The sequence below is a fragment of the Centropristis striata genome, chromosome 23, assembly GCF_030273125.1.
Source record: "Centropristis striata isolate RG_2023a ecotype Rhode Island chromosome 23, C.striata_1.0, whole genome shotgun sequence".
Classification (NCBI taxonomy): domain Eukaryota; kingdom Metazoa; phylum Chordata; class Actinopteri; order Perciformes; family Serranidae; genus Centropristis; species Centropristis striata.
In genome coordinates this window covers 21,329,257-21,346,401 of record NC_081539.1, presented here as the reverse complement: position 1 = coordinate 21,346,401, position 17,145 = coordinate 21,329,257, and the positions used below count along the sequence as shown (strand labels likewise).

General features: G+C 39.8%; 1 protein-coding gene across 1 annotated transcript in view; it reads left to right on the top strand.

Moving 5' to 3' along the window:
- ctnnd2a (catenin (cadherin-associated protein), delta 2a) overlaps window positions 1-17,145 on the top strand; it is a 272,893-nt gene that overhangs the window by 232,190 nt on the left and 23,558 nt on the right. Inside the window, 1 exon segment of the mRNA XM_059326789.1 lies at window positions 15,176-15,425. Coding sequence (XP_059182772.1) covers window positions 15,176-15,425 — 250 coding nt within the window.

The window sequence follows — 17,145 nt, the reverse complement described above, 5'->3', positions numbered from 1 at the left end:
TAGTGAAATAAAGTGGTGAATAACAGGTAGAAAATATCTTGTCAAAGACCCGTCCACACAAAGTAAATTACTTGGAAAACCATTCAAGCACTGATAGTGATTACGTGAACCAATGTTCCTGTAATGTAAGTAATTTTCAACAATTTTCAGAGACAAGTAATGTTTTTCGTGATCTAGGAAAATGTCAGGATTCAAATATGTCATGGCTAGAGTTTTGTGTTTGGTTCTCTTGCTCCACATGAAAGCATCTTTTTGCAGACTAGCGTAACCTTTTATGGGCTTGTATTACTATCTTACTGCTTTTATTCTCAAAACAGCCATACCGTCATGAATGTAAATAGGTCTTGAGGTGGAAAATCCTGCTCCCAGTCACACTTGATCCCGTGCAGGAAATGTTCCTGAACATTTCAGGGATGGACTGCATGTTTTAAACATATGACATAATATTTCATTTAAAAAGAATGTGCTTGAAAACAGGGTTTTGTATCTGTAAATGTATATTTGTAAACTTGTACATTTATGTTTGTATCTGGAACTGGAACTTTGTATGCTTGTACAATTGTGTTTGTATCTGTAAGCTTAGTTTTGTAGAGGTGTACATTTTATTTTCTGCTTGCAAAATCCGTTTATGAGAAGAGGACAACAATGAGAGGAGCGGGATCAGGTTGCAGGTTGACTGACAGTGTTGACTATCCAACTGTGTTCTGTGTATTCCACAGATACTGATTGGTCAGAAGCTGGAGATCCCGCCCTCTCTCTATGCAAAACCCAATTTACAAACATTACCACATTGTAAAGTGGTAAAAAATCGAGACTGGCCTCCCCTCAAAACGACAATAAAGGGCGTTTGTACAGACAACGAAATACGACTCATATTTACGTTTAAGACTGTCCTCTGCTGCCATCTTGCTGCTGTAGTAGTGATTAACGGCGATGTGGAGTTTAAATGGCAAATGTGGAGGTGGATGGGTTGAACAAATGGCTGACTTTCACCCAGAAGAACTGGTTTCATGGCCCATGTGAAAACATAAGTAAATTACTTTTTATTTATGTGGCTCAAAGTTTGTAATTCAGGTTGTTTTTTTAACGTAACTTACATTTCTTACATAACTTACATGGCTCATGTCACCCTCATAACTGCACCTCCGGAATTTACTTACATTTATTTACTTTTTAAACTGTCTTCTATAACACCTTACCAGGAAGTTCTTTGTCCAAAACCTAAATTCGTACCATAGACTGTATATAAATAATGGACGTAGTCACTCTGACGTCACCCATTGGTTTGTGGACTGCCTGTTGGAAGCCTCGAGTTCAGCGTTACACTCGTCGCCATCTTGTGTCGCCATCTTGTTTCCGATACGCGGAGCAGACCATATTTGGACTGTGGCGGAGCGCCAGGGATCTGACGACACTGACTACACGCCTCTCTACACCGGCAACCCGACTGAGAGAAGCCACTGCTAATTCATGTTAGCATTATCTGGAGCAGCAACTGGGATGTTAGTTTTGGCTAGCAAAAAACAAAAACAAAATGTATGTTACTTACCTCAGAAAACTGATCAGCGACTCCTTGGAGTGTCTGTTAGTCCAACCAAATGCTTAACAAGACATTTTTACTGAACAAAACGTTCAAATAAACTGTCATTAAGTGAAAATACAGTGTGAAAGGGGAGACCAAATCGGTAAACGTCCTCTTTTCTATCTATATAACGTTATATATAACTTTATTGACATGTTGCCGTGGTTACGCATTGCTCTGCTTCTCTCCTGATGACGGCTCGCCTTGTCAGTGACCTGTCAATCAAAGCTAGCCACGCCTCAAATCATACGATTCTTTATCTTCTATTTTCTTCTAAATGGGGCCATTATTAGAACGATTGACATCAAATTGTCTTGAAGAAGATTTTTTACTAGCGATTGAGACCATAGTGTTGTCCTGAAAATTTTTTCTGAGGTAATAAATTAAGTGAGAAGTTTTCAAATTTTGCACTGAAATAAATGGGCAGATCTTTTTTGCAGCCAAACTTAGCACCCCCTGCTGGAATTTTCGGTAGATTGCAGGCTTAAGGCACTTCCTGGTTGGACTCCATGCTCAGACACGGAGATTGCCGCCTGATTCGTACATGTATGTATATGTGTGCTATTTATAGAAAGCTCATATGGGTCATTTTGACAAACGCTCATATGTGTTGTTATGGGTAGTATTGACACGGTCTATCGTGTCATTTAGGTTGGAGATCTTGTGGTAAAAATGTGTAAGCATGCATGCACAGATGCGTGTAAGCAATTGAACTTGCAAGTCTTCAGTTTTCATTGTACAAGTTCACAAAATTACAGTGACAGATACCAACGTAAATGTACAAGTTCACAGAATTACATTTACAGATACCAAATCCTGTTTTCAAGTACATGCTTTTTGAATGAAATAATATTCCATATGAACGGGGCTCAGGAGTGGGAGAGAGATACAGTAGCAGAAGAGAGAACCAAATCAAAGGCTTGCATTGGGCTTTGAAAAGCACACTGTGGTCATGAGAGAAGCTAACTGACTGGCAGCAACACCACATCTAAGGTCCAGGGATCTCTGGTTAACCTAATAGATTAAGACACTTTTATATATTGTGTGTGTGTGAGTGTTTCTTTTTCTTCCTACAAATGTGTTTTTGTGTACAGTATGTGTGTACAGTGTGACATCACCGCTTTCTCTCTCTGGTATCTCTGATTATCTCGGCTTCCTGGTGGGCTCGGTGGTTTCTATAGCAACCCTGCCACCCTCAGTCTCAGACGAGGGGCTTTTGGAGCCTCTCTGGGTTTTGCCAGAGTGTTGTAAGAACGACAAGGAATGCCACAGGCAAGGCTCATCACGCCCATAGTGTGATGGTCTGTCTGGCACACAGCAGCAGATTACAGGATAATTGAAGCCTTCACACAAAGACACTTATCAGTCCCATTTCAATGGTTTTTGTTTATGTTTGTTTGTCTGTTTGGGTTTCTTTCTTCAGTGCCCCTGCAGATGTATCAGTAAATCTGTTCTGTCAAAATCCTTAAAGGTTTATAATTTATGTGTTTCTTTTCCCCTTGTAAGATTAGAAAGCACCTGCATGTCCCTTCAAAATGTACTGTAACTGTGACATGCAAGCTTCCAGATACTAAATGATGAAATATGGAAGCAGTGCATTAGCCCAGGTTGAGTTTGTTAATGTTTAATGTATAGTATTATTGGTTTCAATACAATATTTTAGAGCAAAGTTCTGTTTCAGTCCCCTGTACAGGAAGTCTGACTGAGCCATTTGCTATTACATTGCCGAAATAAATGTTTTGAATAAAATTAAAGTCCACATAATGGCCCATTTTTATAAATTCTTCCATTTGACCTTTTGCAACAAGAGCAGTATTCCCTAATTGATAAAAAATATCAAACATAATTGGTCAGTTTTTACTTTCAGTTTTTCATAGCCATTAGCTCCATAATCAGAGAAAGATAAAAAGGAGAGTTATGGAAAGAGAGGTAGGAACTGTTATAAATGTGTGCTTTATGGAGAGAAAGGCAGGCGAAACACAGGCTGATTGAATAATGTAATTACTTGCAAATTCACAGAGAAAATCAATTCAAATTTGTTTGGCATTTTCATTTGAATACACGCTTGACTTGTTCAGCTGCAGGATAACATGGTTTATGTCCTGCGTGTGATTAGCTCTCCCAGTGTTGTTTCTGCGACTTAAGAGACAATAAAACAGAGATAGGGTGATGGAGGCAAATTAAGATATATAATAGAGAGAGAGAAAGAGAGAGACAATTAGGGGCATTGCAGATACATAATTCTCCTGTAGCAACCGTGTCTGGCACCATCAGGGAGGTGTTGGCAGATTTGATTAAAAATAGATCCACCTGGGTAAGAAAATAGAGATCTTGAGGGAGATTATTGTGGTTTTGACAGTCATGCAGTTAACGTTGTTAAAAATGAAAACGACTAATGCAGTTAATAGATTTCTGTGACACAGGAAGGTCTTTGTTTAATCCTCCAAAACCAGATATATTAAACCTTTTTCAAAGCCACTTGAACATTAGTTGACATTCCTTTATTTTGTGCTTATGACCAGCACGATGGCAAACATATATACTTTATAACCAACAGTGTCAGAGCAACATGGGTATCACATCATATTGCTCTCTTAAGAATTAAAATTTAATGGCATTTTAGCCTGGTCCTCATACTAATGGAAGGAAGAATTTTTGCAGCAGACAGTCTCTTAGTATGTCTCTATCTTCTTGGCAAACAAAGATTTTATATAAAAAGACACTGTTGTGGTTTTACAGACTGGCAAACATGAATAATGAGCTAAAGCAGCTGGGAACTGCATGGTGGGTTGTTGATTCTCAGTGGGATTGTCTTTACCAGCAATCTTCTCAGGTTCAGAGAATAAGACAGTAATGGTAAACCGGCTCATCAGACATTATTTAGATTGTCACATCGAAATGGATTAGTTTCAGTGGAATAAATCATCAGTTTACTTTTAAAATCAGCTGGCCATCGACTTGTGCTCCTAACTGCCGAGACAACCAAACAGTAAATGAGCCAGAAACAACAGTCAGAGTTAATGACACACAATGTCACAGAAACACAGAAAGCCTCAGAGATGAAAAGAGAAAATGGAGAAAGGAGGAGAAAAGTGAGAGGGATCAGTCAGGGTTGAGCCTTTGCTCTTGGCAAGGTGTGATTTGATACATGTTGACAGAAAAGAGGTAGAGGCCAGGCACTCCTAAGAGACAAGCCCCATTTGGCCCATGTTCACAAGCTTTATTCACCACAGTGACTCTAACCTCTGAGTCAAACACCTCACACTTTACACCATGCACTTCTGTAAAACAACAGTTTAACCCGAGGCGACAAAGTGATTTTGGTAGAGCAGTTTGTGGGTCTTTGTTTTCCCTAGTTTCCCCCTAATTATGATATCATTTTGTATAGCTCATCTAGAGTAAGTCACCTCTTTCTAAAAAAAGAAGAAATCTTTTTTCTTGAAACTCATGTGATAGAGTGTCATTACCTGTTAGCGATGGTAAGTTTGGCAGCATTAGAGCAGGGGAATGGTAGTTTGCATGAGAGCACAACAGTGTGAGTTAGCGGGGATGAGTGTCAAATCCTCTGGAAAGCACTGTTTGACTGGATGGCAGCAAGACAAGCAAAAGAGCAGGAGCAAGAGAGGCTGGAGAAGGATAGAGGAAAGAGCAAAGAGAGACCAAGTGAGGCTGCAGAGAATGAACAGGGGTGGGGAGCTAAAGCCCTAACTGCATATGTATTCTTACGTATATTCCAATCCCTCTGTAATGTGATTTAGTGGCATATTGATGTCACTGAAAATCATTCTTCTCATCTGTCAACGTTTTTTTTTTGTCTCTCTCCTGATTTCACCTCCTTCATAGTTTGATTTGCATAATGTACAGTACGCCTGTGTAGCAATAAATGAGTCCCATTCACTGCTATACCGTCTGTCAGTGCGATTCTTCCCCATTTACTTACAGATGGTAATTTGACACACATGAATTGGGAACAGCACAGGAATGCCAAGAAGACACTGTATTTGTGTTTCAAATACAGCAAGCATTTACCAAAGGTTCTCACAAACACATGCTGCGCATGTATCCAAAGCCAAACCAAAGTTAGCGTTTAATGAAAAAGTGATTAACGCAAAACTTAATTTAAGATTGTTAATGAATTAATTTAATGTTTTGTACAAAGTGTCTGGCTCCAACTGCTACATCTCATTGAGCTTCTGGATTCTGCACTGCTGTACGGTGTGATTTAAATCCCACGCATTAAATCCTGACATAAATTCCTGCAGTGTACTGGGGAATGCATTAAAAATGTGATGTATAGTAATATAAAGTTGGATGGGAAACATGTTGAACAAGTCATGCTTTTAAAAACACATGGATTCAGGTTATTTAAGTGACTCAAATGTGTTTATCCCATCATATCGCAAAAAATGTTTTAGCTGGACACAGACAGTTTAAAAAGGCATCAAAAAATATCTAACCAGTCACCCTATAATACCAAAATACCAATCCTTCCTGCGTTTGGACTCAATTAATTGACCTCCAACATCAAACAAAGCTCTTCATGGTTTGCTTCAAAGTGGCTCACGACCACCTCTTTCATGTGAATCAAGCAGCACGTGTTTGGGTGAATGCCCAGGTTTGATCAGGATGTTCTCTTGTGTAAAAGGTGTTGAAAATCCTCAGTTCTGTTTGCATCACATCAAATGAAAACGCCTTCATAAGACATGATAAAAAAAAAAAAAAATCTGATTGCTTACTGGTTGCAGAAGACACCCGATATTTAACTGTTTTTAAAGGGAGTACATTACCTTGTGGAAGCAATATTTCCTCAATGCAATGAAGACAATCTTCAAGATTGAATCAACTTTACAATATCCTTGACTGTATAGAAAGCTTAACTAAGTTAGAACCTACACCTGAACTGATATTCTGCATTCAGGTGATTGTTGAAATGGACTGGACTGGACTGGACTGAAATCTAGCTCCATCCCGGTAGAGATGACTTAGTGTGGTATTTGCATGGAATAAACGATGTGGCCTGCTAAGTCAGAATATTTTCATGCATCCCGGTCGCAGTAACACAGCTATCCATGTCATGCCATCCAGCTTGTTGACGAGAATCGAAGAATCTCTACCCGTGCCTTTTCTCTGCCAGGCTGTTGTTCTCTGTGCACTCTGATGAGCAAGTAGTGAATCAATAAAGCTGCATCTACATATTTATCCTCTCTGAGGGTAGACTGGACTCACTATCACCTCTCAAGGCACCAGTAGCATCACAAGACAGAATAGGCAAGGATTAGCTGGTTAGCATGCTAATTTCAGTAGAACACAACACAGATATTTTTGACATATTGTGAAAACTGGCACTTTTCACATTTTGTTGATAATGTCAATGTTTAAACTGAAAATATGGACATATCTTACATATTGCACCTTTCAATATAGGGTTCTGAAGTTCTGATGACCACTTTTTCTGAACAATTAATAATGAGGATTTTTTTTTTAAATCAAAAGCAAATGTATGAAACCACAAAGAAAGAAGATGACTAGTCAACTTCTATGTCTCCACATTTCTCCTATCTTCTTTTCCTCCCAGTCCCTTCTCCTATTTCTTTGTCTTCTTCTTTCTCTACACCACACCCCATGTTGGTGTAAGCCTCTCCTCCCACTCTCCTCCCATCATTTTCACTTTAAAATGTTGTGCCCACCTTCTTGTTTACAACATGAATATTATCCCCCTTTCTCTCCATCTCATTCTGCTTCTTTGTTTCTTCTCCTTCCTCCTTCTCCACCTCTCATCCGTTTATCCCACGCCCACCTCTCCCTCCCCTTCTCCTTTCTGTGTCGTTGCAGACACAAGCTCATAACGCCTCTCCTTCCCATCTTCGCAGTCTCTCGCTCTTTGTGTCTCGCATTGATGACATCAGTGCTGGGGAGTGTTACTGTGGAAACTGAAGTACTGTAGTGCGCCACAGGGATGTCACTAATTGCATGATTGCAAATGTGTGTGCTTGAGAGTGTGTGTCAGGCACTATTATATGCAAAAAAAACACACATACACACATTCGTATTCTAGTACGTTTAAAGGTTGCACTAAGCAACAAGCAAAAACCACATTAGGTGTTTATCCCAATTTGTGGATTCCTAGCCACAACAAATATTTTTAGATCACCAGAGAATGTCCATTTTTTGTTTTTCTCACCCACGCCAATTTTTTACATATTTTGCCGTCCCTTCTGTCAACAGACTGCGCTGTGATGAGCTTAAACAACTTTGGAAGGCTAGCGAGCCGAAAGACAGCACGGCCGTATCCACTGACTCACACTAAGTTGACACACACTTCTCCGTCCCTGTTGCATCGGTACTTTATGAAATTTCTATGTCGCCTTTGGAATGAATCTCATGTGTGTGAGGGTCTGGCGTGTCTTTTATCAGCACACTTTGTTCTCTCTGGCATTCTCCATCCTCTGCTCCGCTGTGCCAGACTGGGAGCACGACAGACAAAGAAAAAAGAAATAGAGAACAATAAAGAGAAACAGAGAGAGGGAAAGAAAGGGCTGTCATGTGATGATGAGATTTTTGTTTTGGTCTAACAGCTGTCCCTCCAGGATCTCACTCGTGTCCAGGTGAGCTTAGGAGGTGCACAGACATTTTTTTTTCTTTCAAAAGACTTTGATGTATTCAATATTGTGCCCTCAAGATTTTATTCAAGAAAATGTATCTGCTTGTAAGGACTGATCATAAAGCTGTACAGTGTCACTTTATCTAACCATCACAGTGGGAATTATCTATTCTGGGTCACTGTTCATGAATAGAGGATGTTTGTGTGTGTGCATCTTCCCAAGCAGCCATCTTCTTCATGTCAGTGGAATGTCTTTAATGAAGCCACAAGTTTCTCACATGGGGGAAAAAAATCTTCGTTTCTCCTCCCTCCCTCCCTCCCTCCCTCCCTCCCTCCCTCCTTCCCTCTCTCCCTCCCTCCTCTGCAGTTTACACTGTAAACCTGTCACCCACAGACATCAAAGAGAGACACAGAGGGCGAGATATAACTGGTGTGAAAAGCACCAAACAGAAGAAGGCAGAATATTTTACGACGGGGGAGGCAACAGCATGCCGCTTTCCAATTTACCTCCATTTCTGACCTGTTTAAACCTGCTGCGTTTCATCTGTTTGTACTCCCTCTGCATTTCATTTTACGTATCTATTTATATATATATTTATTTATTTATTTATAAGTGAAAAGGAATACACCTCACATTGCTGTGGGGAATCAGATTGTCTTTGGAGGTCATTCACGTCTATTTGTGCATGATGTGATGAGGATGCGAGGAATGTTGATAATTGGTGACTGCAGGGTCTTTGTGTGCGTGTGTGTGTGTGTGTGTGTGTGTGTGTGTGTGTGTGTGTGTGTACAGTATGTCATTTATATTTTCATTTCTTTGTGGCTGCCTTCCAAATGAGCCCATAATCCAGAACTCATTAGAATGCTGTAATTTTTTTATGATTTGGATTATAGTAAGGCGGAAATTAGTCAAACCGTGCCATTAAAATGCCCCTCCCTCCTCCCTTAGTGACAATATTGATATTTGAGAAGCTCAAGGGTTCATGTGTTAATGTAATTCTGGTGTTTAGCCATATTCTTGTTTGATCTGTCATATGTTGACATCCAAGGATCATAACTTTAATGTTTTCATAAAGGAATATTCCCACAGAACGGAAGCCAACACCCTGTTGCTTTGAATCTGGCGCCCCCTGTCGATGATGGGATGTACTGCTGATGAAATAACCCCGGGAAACTTACTCAGATCACACAAAGCCACTGGAGCATTTGTTTTGTCACTTCATTTTTTTTTAATAGCAGTTATGATACAGTTTAAATGCGGCTAATGTCAAATTTGGTGTAACAACAGATCGCACATAATGCTTTAATTTTTACAAGGGACATACACTTTGCATGCAAGATAAAAAAAAATTCTCAGGCTCTTTTCTCACAACTCAAAATAGATTTCCCAGCTGCAGCCTAAACTACCCTAATGTTTGTCTATTATTGCGGTGGAATACCTTCATTATAATACAGGCTTTTATTGAGCCTACATAGAACCCAGAAATGATACAGAAGAATAACATAGAAGAATCCTTTGGGACCAGTAAGAGTACAGCAGCCCACCTCAGGGACCCCAACCCAGCCACTGATAACTGTGTATTAACCGGCCTTTATTCTCAGACAGTCGGACGCCACAACCAATCAAGCCATTTCATCTTTCCCCACATCTCCCTGAGACAATTACCTCCAATTTTACTTCAATAACACTCTCCCTTCTCCGTCAGTAAACAATCAAATCACTCCATTGTTGAGGGTAATTGGATCTCTTTAAATCAAATCAGCCATTATGGCCCTGATGAAGCACGCCCTGCACAGCGGGAGTTAGCGACACATGAGGGAATGCAGCACAGGAATACATTACCATTTCTGCCTCCCAGGTGAAGATGGCTATATTGGAGGAGCTGTGTAATACAGGTTTATTAGACTGTGCAGTGATCAGCACAGGGCTTGTTTCCCTCCTTGAGGACATGTTCCAGGTGTAGCTCGCATTTCAGTGACAGAGAAAGAAGAGGAGGGGAGCTTGCACTCCAGCTTGTAGAGGTGCTGTCTGTGTCACAGTAGGACTTTAAAAGTAGAATGAGTCGCCACCCACTCATAAAAAATCAATTTTAATTTGCTCCACAGCTCTTTTATTGCTTTCCTTCCTGTGTGACTACATATGATCACTGTATGATTACAGGTTCTTACATGAGGTTCCTGGATTTGACACTTGGTTGGCTTTCTATGTACTAAAGTATGCTGATTGATAATACTTCTTACAGTTGTACTCATTCAGATTTGTCATTTGTCAATTAAATACACAAAACTTCAATGTGGCCTAGAGAGATAAATTGTATATTTAGTCGTAATTAAAATAAAAAATGTCTCCATCAGGGCAATAAGAACATCAAAAGTTTTCGCTTTTAAGATGTGTTGAATTTTGCATTGACGTTAGGAAAGTGCAGCAACTCCCTCTCGTTTATATTCATCTATAATTTATCAATAAGCTTCTTGCAGGCTCTGGGTATCATCGTGTCTCGATGTAGGAATGAGGCCAGTTTTTATTTGAGTCAAGTGATGCCTGAGCACTGCAGCTCTCATTTGCTATTTTTGTATGTATTTGCTCTGTGATAAACCTCTAAAAAGAAGCAAAGAATGGCAATGTGAAGTTGAGATTTGGGAAAGAAAAAACATCTCACATCAAAACAAACTAAAAATTGAAGCAAGCAGGCAGGAAGCCAGATAATGAGCACTGTGTATGTTCAGGTGAGATTTGTGTTGTGTATGTTTGTGTACTGGCTTTCAGTCATGCTTCTTAGCACTCAGTGATAATCGGTGGGCAGTGTCTTCTTCTAACAAAGTGTGTTATTAGAAGGGTTGGAAATAACAAGGTCCTCTCTGTTTGATTCTTTAGCGATCGAGGCGTTTCACATTGCATTCTTCGCCGCATACGTTAATGTGTATTTAGGCTAATTATCTTTGTCATTATCATTCCTTCTGTTCCTCTTCTTCTCTCTTAAACATGGATGACTACTATGCTGCTTCCCCCTCCCCGTTCAACCTCTCATCATCTCTCTCCTTTCATATCATCTTCTCTGTTACGCACTCGCCCCCAGTGGGATGAATGTGATGACGTTGCAGAGACTGATAGGGATATGCAGGCACACACCTGTGTGTATACAGACACACACCTGTGTGTATACAGACACACACACAAGCACATTTTAGGAAAATGCTGACAGCAGTTTATCAAAGCATCTGTCTGTAAGCAGAAAATACTTTGACAAACACATAGACCCATATATGCCTCTCATAGGTTTTATCGTCTCTCCTTTTGTTAATACTTAATTCCCTACAGCCAGTCGGTTGATAAATTAGTCACTCACCATATCAGTCAATCAATTAATTGTCAGTCATTCAGGCAGCAAATTATCTGGCAGTCAGTCAGTAAATGAACCAGTCGGTAAATAATTCAGTCACTCACTCGGAAATGAGTCAGATCATTAAATCAAGGGAGAGAGTAAATGAATCAGTCAGTGAGCAGCCAGTAAATCAGTCGAGAAATTCTGATTCAAGTCAGTCAAATAATGAGTCTCCCTCTTGGGATGCAGCTTAATTTTGTCCTCACAGGCAAAAGACAATGACCGCTTAACCTCTGCTCAGCCTGCCAGCCTGAGATAACACTTGGCCAATTAACTCACAACTCCGACTTTAAGGATAGAGTTTGCATGTGTGCGTCTTAGTATGTGATTGTGCGTAAATGTGTGTTGAAGCTTCCATCTGTCTTCATGACCGTACCTTAAAATGTGTGGAACGACAATGTTTGTGCTACAAGGGCAAATGTATAATCCTGCACTATTCCTCTGTCTGTGTGTGTGTGTGTGTGTGTTTCTCCTTACTTTATGAAGGTTGATAGTGTCATCTGATTTCCCTGCTCTGTGTATTGCTTTGCCGGGTTTCAGCCCAGATCACTTAGACTTATTAGAGGTAATATGAGCATGGGATTTACCACCAGCCTGTAAGGGCTCCTTGAATATCACATTGATGGATTGGTCTGGGAAAACATTCAGCATTATGAAGAGGTGGGGATTTTTTTTTTAAAACACTAAGAAAAGAGTGACTAAAGAACAGGGGGGAGGTACAAAAGGGATATTGTAGCCTCAGATGTGGTAATGCTGATTGTATTCTAAACGTGAAGTAACAAATCTGTACAACACAAGGATATTTTGTCCTTACTTTTATTTTTCCCTAAGACTTAATAAATTCAAAGTAGCACCATGGGCTGCACAAGATTATACCTCTGAAGCAGAGCGGCATTTAGATAGGTATTCGGGAGTTTCGTCGTGTCGCTGTGAAAATGAGTTGTTTCAAAATGTTATTTCACAAAACAACTCTGAGTGTAAACTATAACTATTTTTACATTTATTGCAAATTGAGTATTTTGGCCTCAGTTTTCTCTGCTGCCAAAGAGGATGTAATGGTCCACTTGAAGATGATGTGACAGTGGATTGCAGCAGCATTTCCTGTTTTTTTTATCTACTTTATCTGATCCAGCACTTATGAAGGACTTGCGTTTGTAAAATTTAGAAGGTGATTCACACTTAGTAGCTCTTCAGTGTTATGTGCACACACTGACACTGTGTTAATAGCATGCTTTGTAGCACCCACCAACACGTCACAGAGTCATAGACTGATTCATTCATGCTCGGTTGATTGAAGTGCACTTTTTTAATGTGCATCAGGGTTAGAGGGCTCGTCCTAGTGGGCCTACTGAGTGGATTTTGGTTAAAAAAAATAACCATAGTTAATAATTCAACAACCACCTCTGCATCCAAATTGATGGTTCTTTACCATGAACATGACCTGTGGGTTTTGTCCCAGGGGGCTCAAGATGATTCAAGTGTAATCGACAGGTTTTATGATGGTCAAGGCATTTCTTACCTCTTGACTGCCGCTCATGTTTGATGAATCTCTACACTCATCCTCAGTCAGCACCTTCTGTGCTCCTTCCTCTCATCTATTAAATTCCTCTCCTGTCTTCCATTCTTCCACTCATCACCTATTTGCTCTGATCTGTCCTTTTACTGGCCTCTGTCCTTAGTCACCTTCACATATGGCACAGATCATTTAACAATGTGTAATCATTGTCACTGGGGATGCTTACTTTTAACAGTTTTCTGACCGATAGCCAGCGCTTACATTAATCATTAACCTATAATATGAGTGCTTTGCATGCAGGGGTGCTGTGGCTGTGCCCAACAATAACCCAATGCAACAAAAAAAAAGTCAACATATATTTTTGCCCGCTTTCCTGTTGCATGTCTCTGTTTTCAGGAAGGTGGAATACCTCATTCAGTTGTCTGAAAATAAACTGTGCACTGCGTCACTGAAACATAGCTTTTCCAAATGAGCTGCGTCAACAGGACTGATGAGAAAATCTGGACATACTGGACGCTATAGACATTAATGATGTTGTGACATTATATACTAAAGCTTAATGTCCCTGGAACGCTGCATGTGAGAGACTTACTATTTTTGGTGTTTTGCCCAGAAGCTGACTGCTGTGCTTTTCCTAAAAGCATTCTGGTGCAATCATATCTCATTCAAGAAGCTTTCTAATCCCTGAACTGCAGTATCTTGTTTTGAGGCTTTGTAAAATAAACCCATCATGATACATCCAACATTATATTCTGTGGTTAATTATCCATTTTCCATGTTGAAAAGAGTGGTTATTAGTTTCCATGATGCCTTGGTCTGAGGCTGTCAACCAGAACTGACCTGTTGACCAATTTAAAAAGCCTTTCCTTTACCATGCAACAAAGTGCTTTTAATGACCTTTCTTTAACTGTTGAACAGACAATATTAATAAGCCAAAACTCTTATTGTTGGTTAACGTTTAAACAGTAATTTTTAACATCCACAAATCCCTAACTGTAACATTTATGAGAAGAATATAAGTCTAAAGATATGCAAGTGTTGGGGTGTCCTGGTGGCTCACTGGTAGAACACATACGACTAAGGCTTAGTTCTTCTAAGCAGAAGGCCCCGGTTCAAATCTGTCTCGGAGCCCTTTCCTGCATGTCTTCCTGTCAGTCTCACCCTTTCACTCTGTACCTCTGTCACTCTCTAATAAAGCCAAAGAAATGGCCAAAAATAACTTAAAATATGCAAAAATCATCAAACAAACTGTGTTTTTGAACATGGTATTCTTACTACATTTAATCTAACTGAGACTACCTTGCGGTGTGGGTAAAATCAGATTACATGTAGATTGTTTTGTCCTCAACTTCTGTCATTACCTCTTTAAAAATCCATACTCATATAGCACTTTGTTTTAAAGTTCCCTTCACTCCAATTGTTATTGCTTCCATCTGATCCACCCTCTCACTAGCTTCCTATCTGACAGCATCTCCTGCTCTTCTTAATTACTCTCTCTCTCTGTTGCTTTCGATCTTTCCAACAGCCCGTTCTTTGAATGTCAATTTTTTTTTCATTTTCTTCATATGGCAGCCTTTTCACCAAAATACCACGAGTCGCCCCGTTTATTGGATTCTCAGCATGTCTGCATTAGTGTATGTGCGTCAGAGGATTTGCAGTGTGCCCCCTCAAACTAAAGATTTATGGAGTTATCCGAACCACTCACAAGCTGGACGAGGCATTTGCTTTATAAAATAGTAAAAGGGCAATTTTACTTTTATGTCATAAGGGCTTTGGAGTATCTGTTAAGTATACTGTTGAGGTAGTTGTATGGATTTTTGCACCATACCAACGGAAATGCTTGTCTAAAACCATCCCTTTGCATGCATTTATGAAGTGTCATAGAAAATATAAACCTTCACACAAAGTTTTTCATTGAAATTGGAAATCATATATTCATGTTGTCAAAGCTCAGTCCAGTAACATCTATATCAGCCCCCCCTTTTACCTTTCAAGTTGTTCCCAGCCGAACTGACTCTATATGTCTGATGTGCAGACAATAAAACCTGACCAAATTCTTTCTGACTTTTCTTCATTTTCTCCACACACACCAGGTAAATACGCCATGAGAGATTTGATCCATCGGTTACCAGGCAGTAGTAGCAGCAGCAACAATAACGCCACCAGCAGTGGGACCTCCGGGACCACAGGCCCTCCCAGCAAGGCCATGTCAGACGACACGGTAACTGCCATCTGCTGCGCACTGCACGAAGTCATCACCAAGAACATGGAGAACGCCAAAGCCCTGCGTGATGCCGGTGGCATAGAGAAACTCATCGGCATTGCCCGCAGCAAAGGAGACAAGTGAGTAGGCCAAAGTTTTGAGTCCATAACACAAAATTTGATTGTTTCTGATTTTTTTGATAGCTTTCAAACTAGCTGGGAGGAACTGCCTTTTGTGGTGAATTCTGTTTTTTTTAACATTGCAGACAGCATACTGACTCAGGGTCATCACACTGACTCTTTTTCCTTCAAGCACAAGGCAAAGAACATAAAAAACACATCAAACTCTGCTTCTGAATTTCACAAGTTAGATTTCGTTTGACAGTAATATCTTGGACAGTTGCTCTACCATTAATACTACATGATTTGGTAAATTCCGTACTATGAGTGGCTAGGTTGTCCCAGTGAGAATAAAAGTTGCGCTCAGTGTAAGGCTATGTTCAGACTGCAGGCAAATGTGGACCAAATCCTATACAGGTCTGATGTTTTCCAATGCGACCTCAGTCTTTACAGCTCAATACAGACGTAGCGGCCATTGCTACACAAATAGCAAAAAAAAATGTTGCCTTCTTTCTCCACATCCTTCTTCTCTTTATCATCTGACTCTGGGCGGAGAGAGATATAGGCCACATTTTTTAAAAGTATGGATCTGAGCAAAAAATCTGAATTGAGCATAAAGTCTAGTAGTGTAAACAAGACGTGCTACTGAGCTTCAGTGGCACCACAACGTTCACCCCTCATTTGCCTTAAATGCATTTGCAGGAATCCTCAAATTATGTTATTAAAATGTGAGAATAATAACAGTTTACGGTAAAGTATGCCATATGTATTTAGAACCACAGAACAGATTTACCTGCACTGCTGTTGAAGTGGTTATTCGATCATAATGATGATGTGTGCTTAACACTTTTTCCAGATTGAAGCAATGATCATTTCCTGCTGAGAAAAGGTGATGAACACTTACTGTAACTCCCACAACATAAGCACTGGTTTCTGGTACAGAAGTAAAAACAAAGAGGAATGGGTCGACGAATAACTCGGGACAAAATGAGAAAGCTCCTTGCAGTGTCTTTTTCTCATGCTCAAGGACAATCAGCCCAGAATAACTGTCGTAGCTTACACCCTATAATGTAATATAGGAAAAAATCTAGACAGATTCTCATTAGAATTTCTATGCACATTTTGAAGATTTTCCTGAGAAAAGCTTGATGGAAACACCAAAATTTGATTAAACTTTCAAAAATGCAATTAAAAGATTTTTTGGATAATAGTTTTCAATAATAATAGCTTTTTCCGAATAAATTCTGACGTAGCGAACATTTAAGTCACATGACTGATCAGCCGTTTCCATCTGTCTGTCGGTCAAGATGAGCCGACATGAAAGAACAATTATAAATTATCCAATTGAATCCAACTCCTGAATACGTCTCTCAATTTTCTCTCAATTAGCCAAAGTTGTGATTAGCAACCTCTTTTTTGTTGTTTTTTCTCTTGCTCAATCTCTTCCTCTACTGTTTACTGACAGATTAGCCTGCAGCGATACATTACACCGCCATCTTCTGACCAAAGTACATTTATGCAGCTATATTTATTTTTTCGCTCAAAACCAGTTGATGGAAACATCCGTAATTCTTATTTTCTTTAATGTGACATTTCAAAGTTTGGTTTCAAAATTAACTTTAAATGTAATGGAAACACAGCTTTTGTTGTATTGTGCTCTACCTGTCAAGCCATCATACAGCTCACCCCATACTGTCAGTGGTGACCAGTGCTTTAATGTGACCACACATCCATCATTCAT